Genomic DNA, 17,341 nt, shown 5'->3' with positions numbered 1-17,341 from the left:
CACACTGAGGGCATGCAATGCCTGGTGGGCTAACTCTAAGAAGGAAGATTATCAAGTTCCCTTAAATTGTTCATTAGCACATGTTTGTGTTCCAGCAATTTGTATGATCTGTTTACTAAGTTGTAACGAAAAATTTTTTTAAAATGAAAGAACATTGAACAGAAAACTTCAGAAGCATCCCACATGGTAGGGTAAATAATGTTTCAGGTGTGTGTGTGTGTGTGTGTGTGTGTGTGTGTTTATATTTGATCACTTTAAAATGCATTTTTTTCTTTTAAAAAAGTCAGTAAGTACTTTAGAGGTAACTGTGAGCAAGACATACTAGATTTCATCAAATCTCAGATAAAATAATAAGGGGAAAAGCCACCAAAAAATTACAAAACACTCCTTTCTCATCACTCAGAATTTTTATTTTATACTTATTGAAAGTGCTCTTTAAAACTTAGGTAGATTTTTTATCATAAAAGAACTGAAACTTATTGGGCCCCCTGGGTGGCTAAGTCGCTTAAGCTTAAGCGTCCAACTCTTGATTTTGGCTCAGGTCATGATCTCAGTGTTGTGGGATTGAGCCCCACATTGGGCTCCATGCTCAGCAGGGAGTCTACTTCTTTCTCTCTCCCCCTGCCCCTCCCCCACTTGTGCGCATGCGCGCGCTCTCTCTTTCTAAATCTTTAAAAAAATAAATAAAAGAACTGAAACGTATTTAGAGATAGATTTGTATCCTATATTACTCTTGTGGAAGTATAAAAAAGAAAATATAAGTGACATGAGTTTAGGTTTTCTTACAACTTGTTCACTTTTACAATCCAGGCCTTTTGAGCTTTTTGTTTCTTAAAAATAATTAGCCTAAAATCCACATGCTAAAGAAACACATTTTGGGGTGGCAAATTTTTCTTCCCTGCAATCCCTTTTAACAGTAGCTCGGTTGTTTTTTTGTCTTTGTTTTTCACCTGTTCTTTTCAAAATCAGTTTCTCAAATTAAAAAAAAATTTTTTTGAGATACAGCATATAGCAATAACTCAGACTATACAGAAAGGTTTTCAAATGAAGACAGTCTCCATCTCATTTCTTCTCATCTCATCCTTTCCTACCTCAATTCCATTGTCCAGAATCCACCTTCCCACATAAGAAATGGAACATAACCAATATTCTGGAAGCACCCCACCATGCCATGTGCCTTCTCTTTTTCTTTCTCTTCCTTGCCCCAAAGGTATTCACTCTTCTGAATTCTGTTTATTGCTCCTTGTTTTTAATTCCACCATATATACATGTGCCATAACTGACATGGTTTCATTCTGCATGGTGTTTGTTTGTTTGTTTAAGTAGTCTCCTTGCCCAGCATGGAGCCCAATGCAGGGCTTGAACTCACAACCCTGAGATCAAAACCTGAGCTGAGATCAAGAGTCAGACGCTTAACTGACTCGGCCACCCACCACCCCTCATTTTGCATGTTTTTAAAGTTACTATAGGTAGTCACGCCATATGTATCATGTTGTGACTTGCTTTTATGACTCGAACTTATCCTTTTGAGATGCATTTATGTTCATAGCTTCAGCTATAGTTTATTAGTTTTCATTGCTGGATAGTTGGCCATTATATGAATATATGAATACACCACAAATTATTTATTCATTGTACTCTCACTGTACTTTTACTATCCCCCTTCCTTTTTTTTTTTTTTTTTTGGCTAGTCAATCTCCTTTCTTTATTCCTATATGGCTTCTTCTTGTGAAGATTATAATGATTTTTTTTTTTTCACTTGACCTTGTCTGGGCCCTATTAAATCTTTCACTCAGTCATTCAGCCTGTATTTTTCCATGGAATCTCTTTGATGAAGGCTGCTACGGACTGTCATAGAATGTTAATTTTGTAAGAAGACAGGGGCTCCCAATTTTTAAAGAAAATTTAAATATAACTAATTAAAATAATAACAAGAATGAAACACTTCATTTGAGTTTCAATGTTCCTAACTCATTTTATAAAAATATTAATTTCAATTGATCATATACTAACAAGTATAAAATTATTCAAATTACATTCCTGATATTTATAGCAGCATTATGGACAATAGCCAAATTATGGAAAGAGCCCAAATGTCCCTTGATTGATGAATGGATAAAGAATATTACTCAGCCATCAAAAAGAATGAAATCTTGCCATTTGCAATGACATGGATAGAGCTAGAGTGTATTATGCTAAGTGAAATAGAGAAAAACAAATACCATATGATTTCACTCATATGTGGAATTTAAGAAACAAAACAGATGAACGTAGGGGAAGGAGTAAAAGAAAAGAGAGGGAGCAAACCATAAGAGACTCTTAACTATAGTGAACAAACTGAGGGTTCATGGAGGGAGGTGGGTGGGGGATGGGCTAAATGGGTGACTACTATTAAGGACACTTGTTATGATGAGCACCGGGTGTTATATGTAAGTGATGAATCACTGAATTCTACTCCTGAAACCTATATTACACTATATGCTAACTACCTAGAATTTAAATAAAACTTGAAACCAAACAAAAGACAAACAAAACCAAGTTACATTCCTAAAAAATCCTTAAAGAATTTTGTATCAAGTGGTGTATATAGTCAATAAAGACAGGTGGTACCTGGAAGGTAGAAAACTGTTTCTTGGGCACCTGGGTGGCTTAGTCGGTTAAGCGTCTGCCTTCAGCTCAGGTCGTGATCTTGGAGTCCTGGGATCCTGTCCCACATCTGGCTCTCTCTGCCCCTCCCCCACCTCTTGTGATGGAGATCTCTCTCTCCCTCGCTCTTAAAAAAAAAAAAGAAAGAAAGAAAGAAAAGAAAACCGTTTCTTATCACTGGGAACTCCAACTCTAAATCTTTAACCAACAGGATCACTTCATGTTAGCCCCCTCAGGTTAATTATTGACAATTATGGTTCTAAAAATCTGAAATACCGTGCCCTTTCACCTATGGCTAACAGCAGTGTGTATTCAGATGGTGACATTATATACACAAACACAAAGGGCTTGGAGTTGATCCACTATAATCCACAGCAGTACTATAGGACAGTAGTTTCCTGGGACAATATAGCTTCTTTTCAATCTCTTCCTTTGAGCAATTAACCTTTTACTTTATTGTTGAATTGGATCTTTTAAATTATTACAACGAAATGTTACACTAATCAGACTAATTAGGGGACAGGCCATTACAAGTAAAAGTGTTCAAATAATGCCTTGACCTCAAATTTTTAGGTTAGCCAATTAGAGATTTAAATTTGCAGGGTTAATTTGCATGATATCATAAATGTGCTTAAAGATCTTCTAAAAAGTTAGTGTTCTAAAAAAGAGTTGAGCAAGGCCTGAGCAAAAAATGGGCCTTGATTTTTTTCATTTAGTATCCGTAATAATAAGCATTTATTTAACATTTATTTCGTGCCAAGAGCTGTTCTAAGTGCTTTCTATATATTTACTAATTTAATACTTCTTCAAACTCTATAAGGGAGGCAGGAAGTCTTTACCACTGCATTTTACAGATGAGAGCACTAAAACACAGAGGGAACTTGCTCACAGTTAATAAGGGGTTATTATAATTCATATGGTTTCATAATAAATTCATACATTGAATCATTAATTCATAAATCCATATGTTGAAACCCCAACCTCCAGTACCTTAGAATATGAGTTTATTTGGAAACAGGTTCATTACAGCTGTAATTAGTTAAATTAAGATGAAGTCATACTGAAGTAATATAATATAATATAATCCAGTAGGACTAGTGTCCTTATAAAGAGGGGAAGTTTGGGCATACACGTGCACACACGGAAGATGCCATGTGAAGGTGAAGCCAGAGATGGGGCGATGCTTCTACAAGCCAAGGATGCCAAAGATGGCCAGTGAAACCAGCAGAACCAAGGGGAGAGGCATGGAATAGATTCTCCCTCACAGTCTTCAGAAGAAACCAATTCTGCTGACACTTTGATCTCAGACTTCTGGCCTCCAGAACTGTGATAGTACATTTCTGTTGTCTAAGCCACTGAATTTGTGGTACTTTGGTAACCTAACCCTTGCAAACTAATACAGGGGTGGAGTCAGGATCAAACCCAGGCAGGAAGGCTAAGATTGGTGCGCTTATCACCTCTTTCTCTGCCTCACCCATAACAGAACTAATCAAAAATAAAAACAGACCCTAATGCCCTGAGCAAATAAATGGCGCAGGAATTACCCACCAGCTTTCAAATCTAGGCAGAGGGAGAAAACACTGACTACCCTTTTCCTGTGTCTATACCACGCACCCTGGAGCCTCTTCCTCTCTACTCGGTTAAGGGGCTGTTTCAGCAGTGGCTCTAGCCAGACGTTTTTCATAGATCTACAGTTGAAATGTACTCAGCTCGCTATCAGGACTTTGAGCCTGTGTCCCTACTGGGCTTCAAAATCCAAACCTTCGATAGATTTTTAATAGATTTAATAGATTTTTGAAATCAGCACTGCCATTCTGTTAGTAATATCCACATTTGTGTGGTTTTCTTTGGGTTAAAATTAAAAGGATCCTACGGGTGACGTGGGGAACAATGGCCCTCCCAGTAGTCACAGTAGTTAATACTGACAAGGAAAGGAAAAAGCTGTGCAGATGGCTGGGCGACCTGGCACCGGACCATGGACAGGTATCTTTGCAGAGTAATTTCTGAACTGTGAGCGAGCTCTGGGCCCGGGGTTCCAAGCCTTGAAATCAGGGGGCCTTTGGGGCGGAAGGAAAACTGCAACCAGACCGGTGCCACGTGAAAGCAGCCGGGTGAGGGGTGTGGGAGGTCAGGGGCAGGGGCAGGGTGAGGCGTGCACCCTCGTGGAGGCGGGACTGGAGACAACGATCCTTCTGGGAGTGGGATTGGCCCTGACTGCGTCGAGCTTCTTCTGCGCCTCTGGACGCGGGCGCCTCTCTTGGCCGGCACAGTACAAGCAGCCGCGGTGCTCTAGCGCCAGCCGGGCAAAACCGGGAAGGTCAGCCCGAGGAGGGCGCGTCGGGTGAGCGTCTCGGCTGCGATTTCCCTGCAGGCTCTCGGCCACAGGGGCGGCGCGTCCCTCCTTGCCAAGAGTGGGAACGGAAACCAGGGCGCGGCGGCCAGGGCCGCCCACCCGGATCGCCGCGCGCCGCTTTTCTTTTAGCGCCTGGGACCACGCGGGGCGGGAGAACGCAGCCCCCATCGAGCTGACTGCCGACCTCTGCAGGCACTTCGGAGAGGAGGAAGGCGGAAAGGACGGAGGGAGGGGCGACCCACTTCCTGAATCGCCTGCAAACCCGGGACGCGAGCTCGGTCTGCGCTGCGCGGCGATGTCCGGAGGGTCGGCCAGGAGCCTAGCGAAGGGTGAGGCCGGGCGGCTGCGAGAGATGGGGGAGCCTCGGCCACTCCCAGCCCCGTGTCCTGGGGTGGCTGCTCCAGAGCCACCTGGGGGGGGGGTCCCCCCACCCGCGGGGATCGGGCCGGGGCCGCAGCGCGCGGAACCTCTCCGCGGCCTGGCCCTGGGATGGCGGGAGGATGGGGGTCCCCGCCGCTCTCCGGGCGGTGACCGCCTCCGCGTCTCCCCCGCAGGAAGCGCGCCCCCGGGACCGGTCCCCGAGGGCCTGATCCGCGTCTACAGCATGAGGTTCTGCCCGTTCGCGCAGAGGACACGCCTGGTCCTGAAGGCCAAGGGAATCAGGTGAGGACCCAGGCAGCTGCTGCGGGGGCGGCCCGGTGGGAATCTCCGATGGAGCCCCAGGGGCTTCCTTTCCTGCAAAATAAACTATTCTCAGACCTTTGAGGGGACAAAGCAAATTATGAACCCACTACCCGGAGTGAGGGGTGGGAGGAGTGCCACAGATTACACCTGTTCAGGACACCCCATTTCGATCAACCTAACCATTTTATGGAATTGAAAAGCTGAGGCTCTCTTAAGGTTGATAGCGGAGATCACAGGTAATGACCAGCAGCCGCTCTCTTAGCTCGGGTAGATCACTGATTCCTGGTCCACGGTCCTTTTGCTTTCACCCCACTTCTGCATTCCTGTCTGTTTTATGTGATACTGTTTGCTGTTGTTCTGATTATGTAGTCCCTTCCCTAATAGTTGATAATTTACTCTGGTACAGAGTCCGGGCCTTGACCCTCCTGGCAGAGTCCAGAGTCGACTGTACCCTACATGCTTCTGTAGGTTGGGTTGGTGAGTCAAAGTGTGTATGATTAAAAATTCAGTCTTCTGCGAAGCCTCTTTGAAATTAAAAACCAAATGGTTTTTGACGTAATGGTTATCCATGGGGAATATGCGATAGTCACTTGGCTCCTGACACCATGTATCCTTTGGCATTGCCTCCCTTCCCATGACCTTTGGAATCTGTTGAGCAGACATTAGATACCTGTGCTGAGGAAGTTTAGAACATAGATCCCATTCTACCCCAAAGATACAGATGTAGTGAAGAGAAGGGCCATATGCACCCCAATGTTCATAGCAGCATTGTCCACAATAGCTAAATTGTGGAAGGAGCCGAGATGCCCTTCAACAGATGACTGGATTAAGAAGATGTGGTCTATATATACAATGGAATATTACTCAGCCATCAAAAAGAACCATTTCACAACATTTGCAGCAACATGGATGGGACTGGAAGAGATAACGCTAAGCGAAATAAGTCAAGCAGAGAAAAACAATTATCATGTGGTTTCACTCATTTATGGAACATAAGAAGTAGGAAGATCGGTAGGAGAAGAAAGGGAAGAAGGAAGGGGAGGTAAACAGAAGGGGGAGTGAACCATGAGAGACTGTGGATGCTGGGAAACAAACTGAGGGCTTCAGAGGGGAGGGGGGTGGGGGAATGGGATAGGCCGGTGATGGGTATTAAGGAGGGCACGTATTGCATGGAGCACTGGGTGTTATATGCAAGTAATGAGTCATGGAACTTTACATCAAAAACTAGGGATGTACTGTATGGTGACTAACATAATAAAAAATTATTATTAAAACAAAACAAACAAACAAAAAAACATAGCCCCCATTCTTAACAAATTTTCCATCCATGTGCTTAGGGTTTATAAACTAACTTTAGTCTTCTAGGGGGAGAATTAGGCAGACAATAATTTTCCCGACGGGAATGTAAGATGCATTCTAAAGAAAAAAACCCCTATTTTCGGATTAGCCATCACTTCACTAAGATTTGCATCTTATTTGGATGAAACTGATTCTGAACGCATAGCAAAATACTCAACATTTAGTAACATGTATCCAGAACATTATATTTTATCCAAATACTGCAGCCTTTGCTGTATTAAAATTCTTTTATTGCAAGTAAGAGTAATCTTATTCAGATAGTATTAAAAAAAGATGTATCTTGTGCTCATGTAATTGAATAGTACAGAGGCAGGGCACAGTTGGATTGGGGGACATAAAGTCCTGGTTTCTGGGCCCCTCTGGAACTCTAGGTTGAAAACAACCCTACCTTATTTACTGGGACAGTTTTCCAAAGGAAAATTGAACTGATTTTACCAAATAGTGTGTGTATGGGGGTGAAGAATGGTGACAGCCGCCAGGTAGTGCACACAACAGAGGTCTTCTACATTCAGGGATCAGATTTTAGTTGGCCGCCCAGAAGACTTTCATTAGAGAGGTGCTGGATTTTTGCTACATGGTATCACCTAACAAAGCATGGTTTTCTTTAAAAGTGCATCTTCCAACTTGTTGTGGCAGGTGTGTTGACTTCTTGGCTCATAATGTCAGGTTACCAAATGCATGTGTGTTCTAAGAACCTTCTTTATCACAAAAGCCCGGGGATCTACCTTTTGTTTTCATGGTATAAAATTTCAGAAATGTTGATAATTCCTTGGCAGGGAGCTGGCCTTGTATTTCTTTTGCCGGCTCATACCTGAGTGTCCAATAACTTGTCAGCACATGAACCTCTTGATACAGAAATATGTTCTAGAGTTCAGTGTAGCCCTTCCTGTTTCCATTGGGGATTAAATATTTAAATCCTCAAACTAAACAGTGTTTTAACTACTGAGAGGGATGGGCAAGTAGGTGTTGGCGTATATTATTATTATTTTATTATTATTATTATTTTAAAGATTTTATTCATTTATTTGACAGAGAGAGAGAGAGAGCACAAGCAGGGGGAACAGCAGAGGGAGAAAGAGAAGCAGCCTCCCTGCTGAGCAGGGAGCCTGATGGGGGCTCGATCCCAGGACCCTGGGATCATGACCTGAGCTGAAGGCAGACGCTCAACCGACAGAGCCACCCAGGCACCCCTGGCGTATATTATTTTCGAGTAACTAACCTGTTCTATTCAACAGTTACCCAGCTTTGACAATTACATGGAACTGGCTTTAACAATTCTATGAAACTTTCCTTTCTCTTGTTTCCTGTACAATCTCTCAGGCAAGAAACAAGTTAGATCTAATTACAGTCTGAATAAGCTTGGACTTCATCTGTTTTCTTCCTTTTGGGCTTGCTTAGTGTGATTTACCCACGTAACATTTTAAAAAATATCAGTACGTGGACATTTAATCTGAAACTTTATTTTATGGGTGGATTATTTTGGATTCCTTAATACTCTTGTAAAAGTGAGGAACTTTCTTTTCAATTTAGCAAAAGGAATTGCATTTTATCATGTTGATTCTCGTATAGTAGGTGAATACAATTCAGTTAGTTACCTCATATAATTGACAATTAGAATACCTCTTAGCCCAAAGTGAAGTATCTTATTGACAGTCTTGAAGCATTTCTACTTATTTATTCATTCATTCAGCAAATATTTACTGAGTGCCCTCTGTCTGAAATAATTTTTATTGTCTTCATAGCATTTAAATCTATATTTAAAATGTCGCTCATTTATACGTTTATTAATATGAACAAGGCACACAGAATCCCTGCCTTCATGGAGCTTATGTTCTAGGGAGGTGACATAATAAACATGTAAATAAATGAGCAGTGTAATTTCAGGTACATTTCATCAGCTCAATGAAGAAAGTAAGACAAGACGATCATGCAGTCAAGGCTCTCAGCAGCTTCAGGGAGGGTGGTCAGGGAGGGCCTCTAGGAGGATGCGGTGTCTGACCTGAGAAGACAGGCAGAGATGGCGGAGGAGCAATAAATAACAATTAAATAAATAAATAAACGAACAAAATAAAATTTTTAAAAATGCTCTAAGGTGAGAACCTGTTTGACAAATTCAAGGAATGTAAAAAAGGCCAGTGTGGCCAGCTTGTAATGACCAGAAGGCAAGTCCTAGGAACAGGTGTGACAAGAAGGGGCCAGATCACATGCTAAAGAGGTGTTTAGGTTTTATCCTCATCGCAATGAGGAGCAATCACTGGATTGCAAGCAGGAGGATGGCCCGATCCAATTTGCTTCTGTGTGTGGAAAATACAGGGAGGGCACAGTGGAAGCAGAGAGGCCAGTGGGAGACTACTGTAGAGGTCTAGCTGAAAGGTCTTAGTGATCCACTGGGCTTGAGGAAGAGGGAGCAAGGGAAAAGGAATCAAGACTGAGTTGAATCCTAAATTTGGAGTCTGATCCGCTGAGTGGATGGTAGGGCCAGTGAGGATTTACTCAGAAGTACAAAAAAAAAAAAAAAAAAAAAAATTTTTACTCTCTTCATTGTCTTCTGTGTCTCTTTCAGGCATCAAATCATCAACATCAACCTGAAAAATAAGCCTGAGTGGTTCTTTAAGAAGAATCCCTTTGGCCTGGTGCCAGTTCTGGAAAACAGTCAGGGTCAACTGATCTACGAATCTGCCATCACTTGTGAGTACCTGGATGAAGCCTATCCCGGGAAGAAGCTGTTGCCAGACGACCCCTATGAGAAAGCTTACCAAAAGATGGTGTTCGAGTTATTTTCGAAGGTGTGTATAAGAAATCTCAGCTCCTGTTTGAAAAAAACTTTGTTTTTTAAGCTAAATCAATGCTGTCATTTATGATTCCGTGAGGTGGGAAAGGAAAACACAGCCGTGTTCGTATCTGCAAGCCCTGTCATCATCTGGTTCCTGCTTCTCCTTGCTTCTCCAAAGTCAGCCCTCTTCACTCTTCAGTTTTCCTGCCCGCTGAATGTTTTCTTTTCCCAGACTCACCACCTCCTCCTAAACTCTTGCTGGAAGGCTCTTCCCCCTTGCCAGTTTGCCTGGTTAGCTCCAAGTCCTCTTTCATGTAGCTGCTCAGCTTCTGCTGCCTTCCAGAAGCTTGTCCGGGCTGGGTTCATACCCAGCTCTGGGGTCCCACAGGTGCTAACTTCTCCCTGTCAGTGACTGCCCACCTTCTTGCCTTGTGTTGTACCAGGACTCTGAGCTCCTTTCAGGTGAGGCCATGTTCCCATCACTGTTGGCTCACTGCCTAGGTCTGTGACTAGCCCTGCTACTTCCTAGCTGTGTGACTCTGAACAAGTTACTGATTTACCTCTGTGCCTCAGCATCACTTGTGGAAGGAGTGTAATAATTGCTCCCTTCTTGCAGATAAAAATCAGTTTATATAAAACACCTAGAGCAGAGTCTGACACATGGTAAATGCCTTGTTGTCTCTTGTGGTTCTAGCCACAGTGTCTAGCAACAGGCATCTCCTGTGTGTTGGCGAGAGCTGTCAACTGACTGAGTAAATGGCATTCTAGAAGAACTGTTTGTGTATTAATCAGCCTCAAGGTTGTAGATAGTTCAAACAATTGGTATTAACAAAGAAATGCCCAACAGTGGACAACAAGAATAGCTGTGTCAGGTTATCTCTGTAGCCCTGTTATTTGTCAGGATATGGGTCAGCATGTCTTGTCTTCTTTAAATGGTTAAAGAAATACCCAGAAGGTGAAACTTACAGAGAGAACATATTGTGTAAGGAGAAATTGCAAAGGGAAACCAATGGGGAAGAAAGGGGGAGTTATCTAGCTTGGTAGTACGAGAGGGAAAGAATAGCACAGATGCCACGGTCGAAGGTAATGGATAGGGAAAATGACAATTACAAGAAAGATTTTGGAGGCTTAAAACAAACAGTAACAAGAGATTCATTATAGGGGCATCTGGCTGGCTCAGTCAGTATGTGACTCTGGACCTTGGGGTTGTGAGTTCAAGCCCCACCTTGGGTGTAGAGATTACTTTAAAAAAAAAAAACAAACAGAGACAGAGATTCATTGTATTGTTTCAAAAGAAAATAAGCTAAGAGCTGGATAGATGACCACCATTACTTCCCACCTCACGTTTAGGGAAGAGGTGACTTTAGGTAACATATGACCCCACCCTCCTGGCCATAGCTCGGCAAACCAGAAATGCCCCTACCTGCATCCCCAGCCCAATCATCTTCTCTCCTGAGATGTTGAAACTGAGACACAGAGACTAACAGTAAAGGTGTTGAAGCTTTGGGGATGTGTGTATGTGTGTGTATGTATATATAAAACTGGAGATTAAACAAACCAAAGGCATACAAAAAATAAATTTTTAAAAAGATTTTATTTATTTGAGACAGAGAGGGTATTCACAAGCAGGGGTGAGGGGCGGAGGGAGAGGGAGAAGCAGACTCCCTGCTGAGCAGGGAGCCCGCCAATTCAGGGCTTGATCCCAGGACCCTGAGATCATGACCTGAGCCGAAGGCAGATGCTTGACTGACTGAGCCACTCAGGCACCCTCCAAAAATAATTTTTTTAAGGAAGCAGAAATTAAGAGAATTGCCAAGGGACTTGATATATAGGAATGGTATGAAGCAGACATTTAAGGAAAAGCCTGGATAAAAAAACCAGGCAGGCCCAGACGGAGCCGTGGATAGAAGTGGTGCCTTCAAACCTTCAGTTCCAATGAGGGCAAGCTGTATGGACGTGGCTGGGATTTCAGGACACTCCTGTATTTTTATAAGCACCTGTTGACTTAAACTGGGATGGGCGGACTTCTGTCTCTTGCAATGAGATGATGCCAAAGACTGAAGTATTAAAACACAAACCCCTCCAGCACGACCATGGAAGCATCTGACACTACACCTTTTGAACAACCTTCTTGCGTCCTCCCCAAGGGAGAAAGCAGAAAGAGTCTCTTCCCCAGCTCCCTTTGCGGTTGGGGCAGATGCCTGGGACCCCGGCTCCTTCTGTCAGAAATGCCCATGATAGAGCTGGATTCGGAAATGAGCCATGGGGAGAGACAGGCTTGGGGTGGGGCCCTGGGTCTGCTGGTGAGAGTGGCCAGTGGCAGAGCTCCAGGCTTTCGGGAGCAGTGGCAGTTGCAGGATTAAATTCCAGACCAGAGACGGCTCCAGGGCTCGAGGCAGTGGTTAGCTCAGAGTCTAAAGTCTGGCAGCAGCATGAACTGTTGGCACCCAGTGCTCCGGTCACAGGCAGCAGCAGGCGCTTCCTGTCGGGTCAGTTCTGAGCATGATTTCCCAATGTTCCAGCTTAGTCCCCAGCCTATTTTTTCAGCCTCTCAATAATTCTGAGTCACTCAGTGTCTTCTTAAGACCTATTTGGCTCAAACTCACCAAAGTGGTTCTATTATTTGCAAATTATAAATCCTGACCAAACAGCACCTTATGCCCCCAAACCGTTTCTAAGATCAGTACCCGATCTCTGTGAACGTTTCAGAAATCGGTGCACCTTTCGGGTTTCTAGAACACCCTGATCTGGGACTCTGAGGGTTTGATCATGCTTTTCTGTGAGGGGGCCGGTATAGTTTGCCTCACACTGATAACTAAGAAATTATTCTCTTTCTAGATTCCATCTTTGGTAGCAAGCTTTCTGAGAAGACAAAATGAGGAAGACTGCTCTGGCCTAAAAGAAGAATTGCGGAAAGAATTCAGCAAGCTTGAGGAGGTAATCTCTTCTCCCAGCTTTTGTCAGAGTAAATGATACACTGTATCCACCCTCTTGTTCCTTCTACACTATTCTTTATACTTCCCTTTCCCAAATCACTTTGTGGCAATTCGTAGTAACACCAAATAAGGAATTTTAGGTTACGTCAGATTGCTATAAGCTATTGTGTTTAAGATACAAACCAAAATACCTAAAAATATTTTGTCATGGCTTGCTTTTAAAAACATTTTTGTCACACTGACATTAAAATAACAAGGAAAAAAATGCACTAACATTTCCACAATTTGTCACCTTTTTTCATTTTCCATGCCTGTGTCTAGTCCTTGTCCATATATTAAAACAAAACAGAAAGAATGAAGGGGGGAAGGAGGAAGGAAAAAAGGAAGGAAGGGAGGAAGAAGGAAAAAATTAACCATAATCAGGGCATAGATACCATGCTGTGTTCTTTTTTCTACTTAACAGTACATAATAAACATTTCCCACCACAGAGTTTGTCATGAATCATAAAGCCTGGGTGAGTTTTTACCTCCTTTGGGGCAGAGCTGCCATTTGGGCCTTTGGATCAAGTCTTTCTCTTGGTCTTGAGACATTCCATTCACTCTCAACCTTGGGTTTTTACTGAGGGAGGACATAGTTCCTGCCTTGTATGGGAAGGCATCCTAATATTTTCAGTATTAAGTTTGTTGTAGATTTTTTGGAACTTTTTTCATTAAGAAAGTTGTTACTAGTTTGCTAATTTTAACAAAAGTCATGAATGTGATTTTGTTGAATGTTTTGTTTCTATCTATTCCGTCTATTGAGATGTTCATGGGTTTTTTTCCCTTTAATCTGATGAATATGGTATTATTGACAGATTTTTCTAGTGTTGAACCATCCTAGCATTACTGAGATAAAACCTACTTGTTTCCAATGGATTTTTATATATACTCTAGAACTAGTTAATACTTAAAGGATTTGCATATGATTAATGAGGTTGGATTATTATTTTGTTTTCGTATCAAGGATATTCTAACCTGATAAAATGAGTTGGGTTACTTTCCCTGTATTTCTAATCTCTGAAATCATTTGATAGGGTTTGGCTGTTTCTGCTCTTTTACTAACTAGCTCAGTTCAGTAGCTAATGCACTTACTTTCAGTCTTTCTTGATTGTATAGTGCATTAATGACCAATACATTACTTCTAAATAACATCTTAGTTGCATCCAATTAAGTTTTAATAGGCAGGACTTTCATTGCTCTTTTTCTTTTTCTCTTTTTTTTTTTTTTTTTTTTTTGCTGTTTCCATTGTGATTATCTCATTGTCTAGCTATTATTTATCAGTGTACTTGTAAGTTTCCTAAACTTTTTGCTATTTTCTAATTTAATTACATTATGGTCAGAGAATACATGTAGGATATTGTTTCTTTGAAGATTAAGTCTTCTTTTGTGTTTAGCAACCTAGTAGAGTCTATGAAGCCCTTCTCAGCATTTTTAAATGCTTAAATTAAAATATGTAAGATTAACCCTACTGTGGTTTATTTCGTAATGGAAATACCTGCTAAATTTGGGGTTAGTGGGGAAGGGAGGAAATACGTATTTTTTTCCCATCTACCTTCATAGACTCCAGATTAAGAACTCATGCCTTAAAGTGAGTAGCGCCATTTCCATGTTTTAGGCTGCTGAGCGGGTTATTTTCTTCTGACTGAAACTGCCATACATAATTTATTTATACACAATATAATAACCAGACACGACAGTTGAAGGTCAGACCCAGTTAACATTGATTTGTTGTACAATTCAGAGTGCCTAATAATTGCAAGGCACTCTACTAGAAAGTGTGGGAGGCAGAAAGTAAGATATGGTCTATTCTCTTCAGATGATTAGCTTGGTCATAGACAAAAGACAAATACACCAGTAGATAAAAGCCATCAATCTACGATGCAGAATGTTATATGAGTCCTGAGGAAAACTATGGAAGTTTTATAAAAGGTAAGTTGGTTTGGTGTTAATTTGTTCCTCTACTTTAGCAAAACCATTAACACCAATGCATATTCTTGAATTTTAGAAACATAGTATTTGTGTTTGGTTTTCAAATACTTTTGACATCTGTTTAACAGTTAACCCAGTTATTTCCAGTGTATTTTGAGTCAGTTTTTTATAGAAGTATTACATACAGAGAAGTACCCAAAGCATGGGTACAGCTTGATGAATTTTTACCAAGTGAACATAGTCATGGAACCAGCATCCATATTAAGAAACATTAGTTTGGGCTGTTTTTATACTTCATACACATGCAGTCATATATTCTGCACTCTTTTGGGTCTGGCTTCTTTCATACAATATTAGCTTTGTGAGATTCTTCCATGTTGTATGTAGTTCATTCCTTTCCTTTGTGTTTCGACATATGACTGTAGCACAGTTTATCCATTTTACTCCTGATGGACAGTACACATGGGGCTGTTACAAATTGTGCTGTGATAAACATTCTTCCACCTATCCTTTGGTGAACATACGTTCACATTTCCATAGAGTAGAATTCCTGGGTTAGAGAATGCATGCACTCAGCTTTAGTACATACTGTTAAAACCTGGTTGCAACAGCTTGTACTCCTCCTACCAGCGGTGGTTCCACACCCTTGTTAACTTTATCTTGTTCATTTTAACTATTATGATGGATGTGGAGTGGTATGACATTTTAGCTCTAACTTGCATTTCCCTGATGACTAATGTAGTTGAATACCTTTTCACATGGTTTTTGGCCATTTGAATATCCTTTTTTGTGAAGCTCAAGTCTGGTCCCGTTTTCTAATGAGTTGTTTGCCTTTTTTCTTATTCCCAGGAGTTCTCTCTATATTCTGAATACCAGTCCTTTGTTGGGTATATGCATTACAAAGATCTTGTATTCTGGTGCTTGCTTTATTTTTCTCTATTTTCCAGTTTATTTTATTGGTTGTTTGCTTCGTCCCAAACTTGGAGATTCTAACATTCAAACAAAAAGCCAGCTTGAATATGTCAGGGTAAAAGCTGCTGCTCTCACTTGCTCTACTTAACTTGCCTCCATCATTTCTGATGAGTCGTCTTACTAAATGCACAAATAACAAGTACTCTTATGCTGTTTAATGTCCAGGTTCTTACCAATAAGAAGACAACCTTCTTTGGTGGCAATTCTGTTTCTATGATTGATTACCTCATCTGGCCCTGGTTTGAACGGCTGGAAGTTCTGGAGTTAAATGAGTAAGACATTTGAATATTTTGTGCATAATTTAGGATAATGATAATTGGAAGAGTGTATATTGACCTTTTTTCTGAACAAAAATTAGAATATTTTATATAACTGGTATGAATAGGAACAGGCAGACAGGAGGAGAGTCTTGGACTATCCGGCCGGAGTATATATACTCACCACCCTCCTCCATTCTTGGAGTGTGTGTGGGAGGGGTGGACAGAGTTCTATGACATGTAGTAAAATGTTTTAAAAGTAATTTACCCCTTCCCTTCTGGTTAAAAATCCATAAGGATGCACATTTTTATAAGCATGTCATGCAGGATTCTATGACCAATGCTACCTCCCATTTACCAGCAGGATTCCCACGCTGTTTTCCAAACTCCATGTTTTGAAGTTTGGCAGCCACCTTGGCTTACTCTCAATCCTTAGGGCTTAGAGTATTCAGGTTTACTTTTAGTCATAATCTGGCTGTAGAATAATAACTATATAACATTCATGGTTGTCTTTCATGTTCTCCTTTTAAAAAGTTATCAGTCGGCCTGGACAAATTCTCATGCTGAGCAAGTCACTTCACTCTAAGATTCCTTTTCCATAAAACAAAGACCTCTGCAGTGTCTTCCAAATCTAATAGTCTGATTACGTGCATTTTGAAGAAATACTTTAAAAGATTTAGAGGAAAACAAAAGGAAACTGCAGAGTGATAATGATACAGGAGCCTTTGTAATGCCTTCCTAGTTAATCTAGCTCATGCCTTCATCCTTTTCCCTTCCCACAGTTGTGCAGACCACACTCTTAAACTTAAGCTCTGGATGGCAGCCATGAGGGAAGATCCTGCAGTGTCAGCCCTCCTCACTGAGCCCAAGGTCTTTCGAGGTTTCCTCAGTCTCTATTTGCAGAACAGCCCCGACGCCTGTGACTATGGGCTCTGATTGGGGCAGGAGTCAGCAGTGAAGAAATGTCTGGGATTTTCCTTCACTAATATGAATAAAAATAAGCTTTAATTGTACACTGGATCACCTTCTCTGATTCGACATCATGGCTTAACTGTGGGGTCTCCTTAAGGCCATCCTGCAGAAATGTAAAGCACATTTCCTGTCTCAGGATGCTCACCTGATTCTAAGGGTTTTATCATATTCTGTGCTTTATTCATAATCTATGAAAACCTCTAAGTCATCATCTCTGGTGAGAACTGGACTTCAACCTAGATTTCTTACTGCCCATAGGACATTTCCACTTGGATACCCTGTTTCAAGAGCTGCCCTCTCAAGTTTTCAATTCCTCATTCTTTCTATCAACCTCACTTTCTTATTCCCATTGTCACTACTGAAGACCAGACTCATACCTCAAAGTCAGGTGACTAGCTGTCCTCCTATTTGGTCTCCCAGT

The 17,341-nt window shown here is 41.6% G+C and overlaps 1 protein-coding gene across 1 annotated transcript; it reads left to right on the top strand.

The window, feature by feature from the left end:
* The first annotated feature begins 4,853 nt into the window (after nucleotides 1–4,853).
* On the top strand, nucleotides 4,854–16,961 carry GSTO1 (glutathione S-transferase omega 1). Its single transcript, XM_045803058.2, has 7 exons — nucleotides 4,854–4,963; nucleotides 5,192–5,328; nucleotides 5,554–5,662; nucleotides 9,606–9,828; nucleotides 12,654–12,752; nucleotides 15,857–15,963; nucleotides 16,731–16,961. Exons 2-7 carry the CDS (start codon nucleotides 5,295–5,297, stop codon nucleotides 16,882–16,884), a joined length of 726 nt encoding a protein of 241 aa, XP_045659014.1. The 5' UTR covers nucleotides 4,854–4,963; nucleotides 5,192–5,294; the 3' UTR covers nucleotides 16,885–16,961.
* Nucleotides 16,962–17,341: the final 380 nt, after the last annotated feature.

The sequence above is a fragment of the Ursus americanus genome, chromosome 6, assembly GCF_024610735.1.
Source record: "Ursus americanus isolate L20-20 chromosome 6, mUrsAme1.1.p, whole genome shotgun sequence".
Taxonomy (NCBI): Eukaryota; Metazoa; Chordata; class Mammalia; order Carnivora; family Ursidae; genus Ursus; species Ursus americanus.
This window is presented reverse-complemented; position numbering and strand designations above follow the sequence as displayed.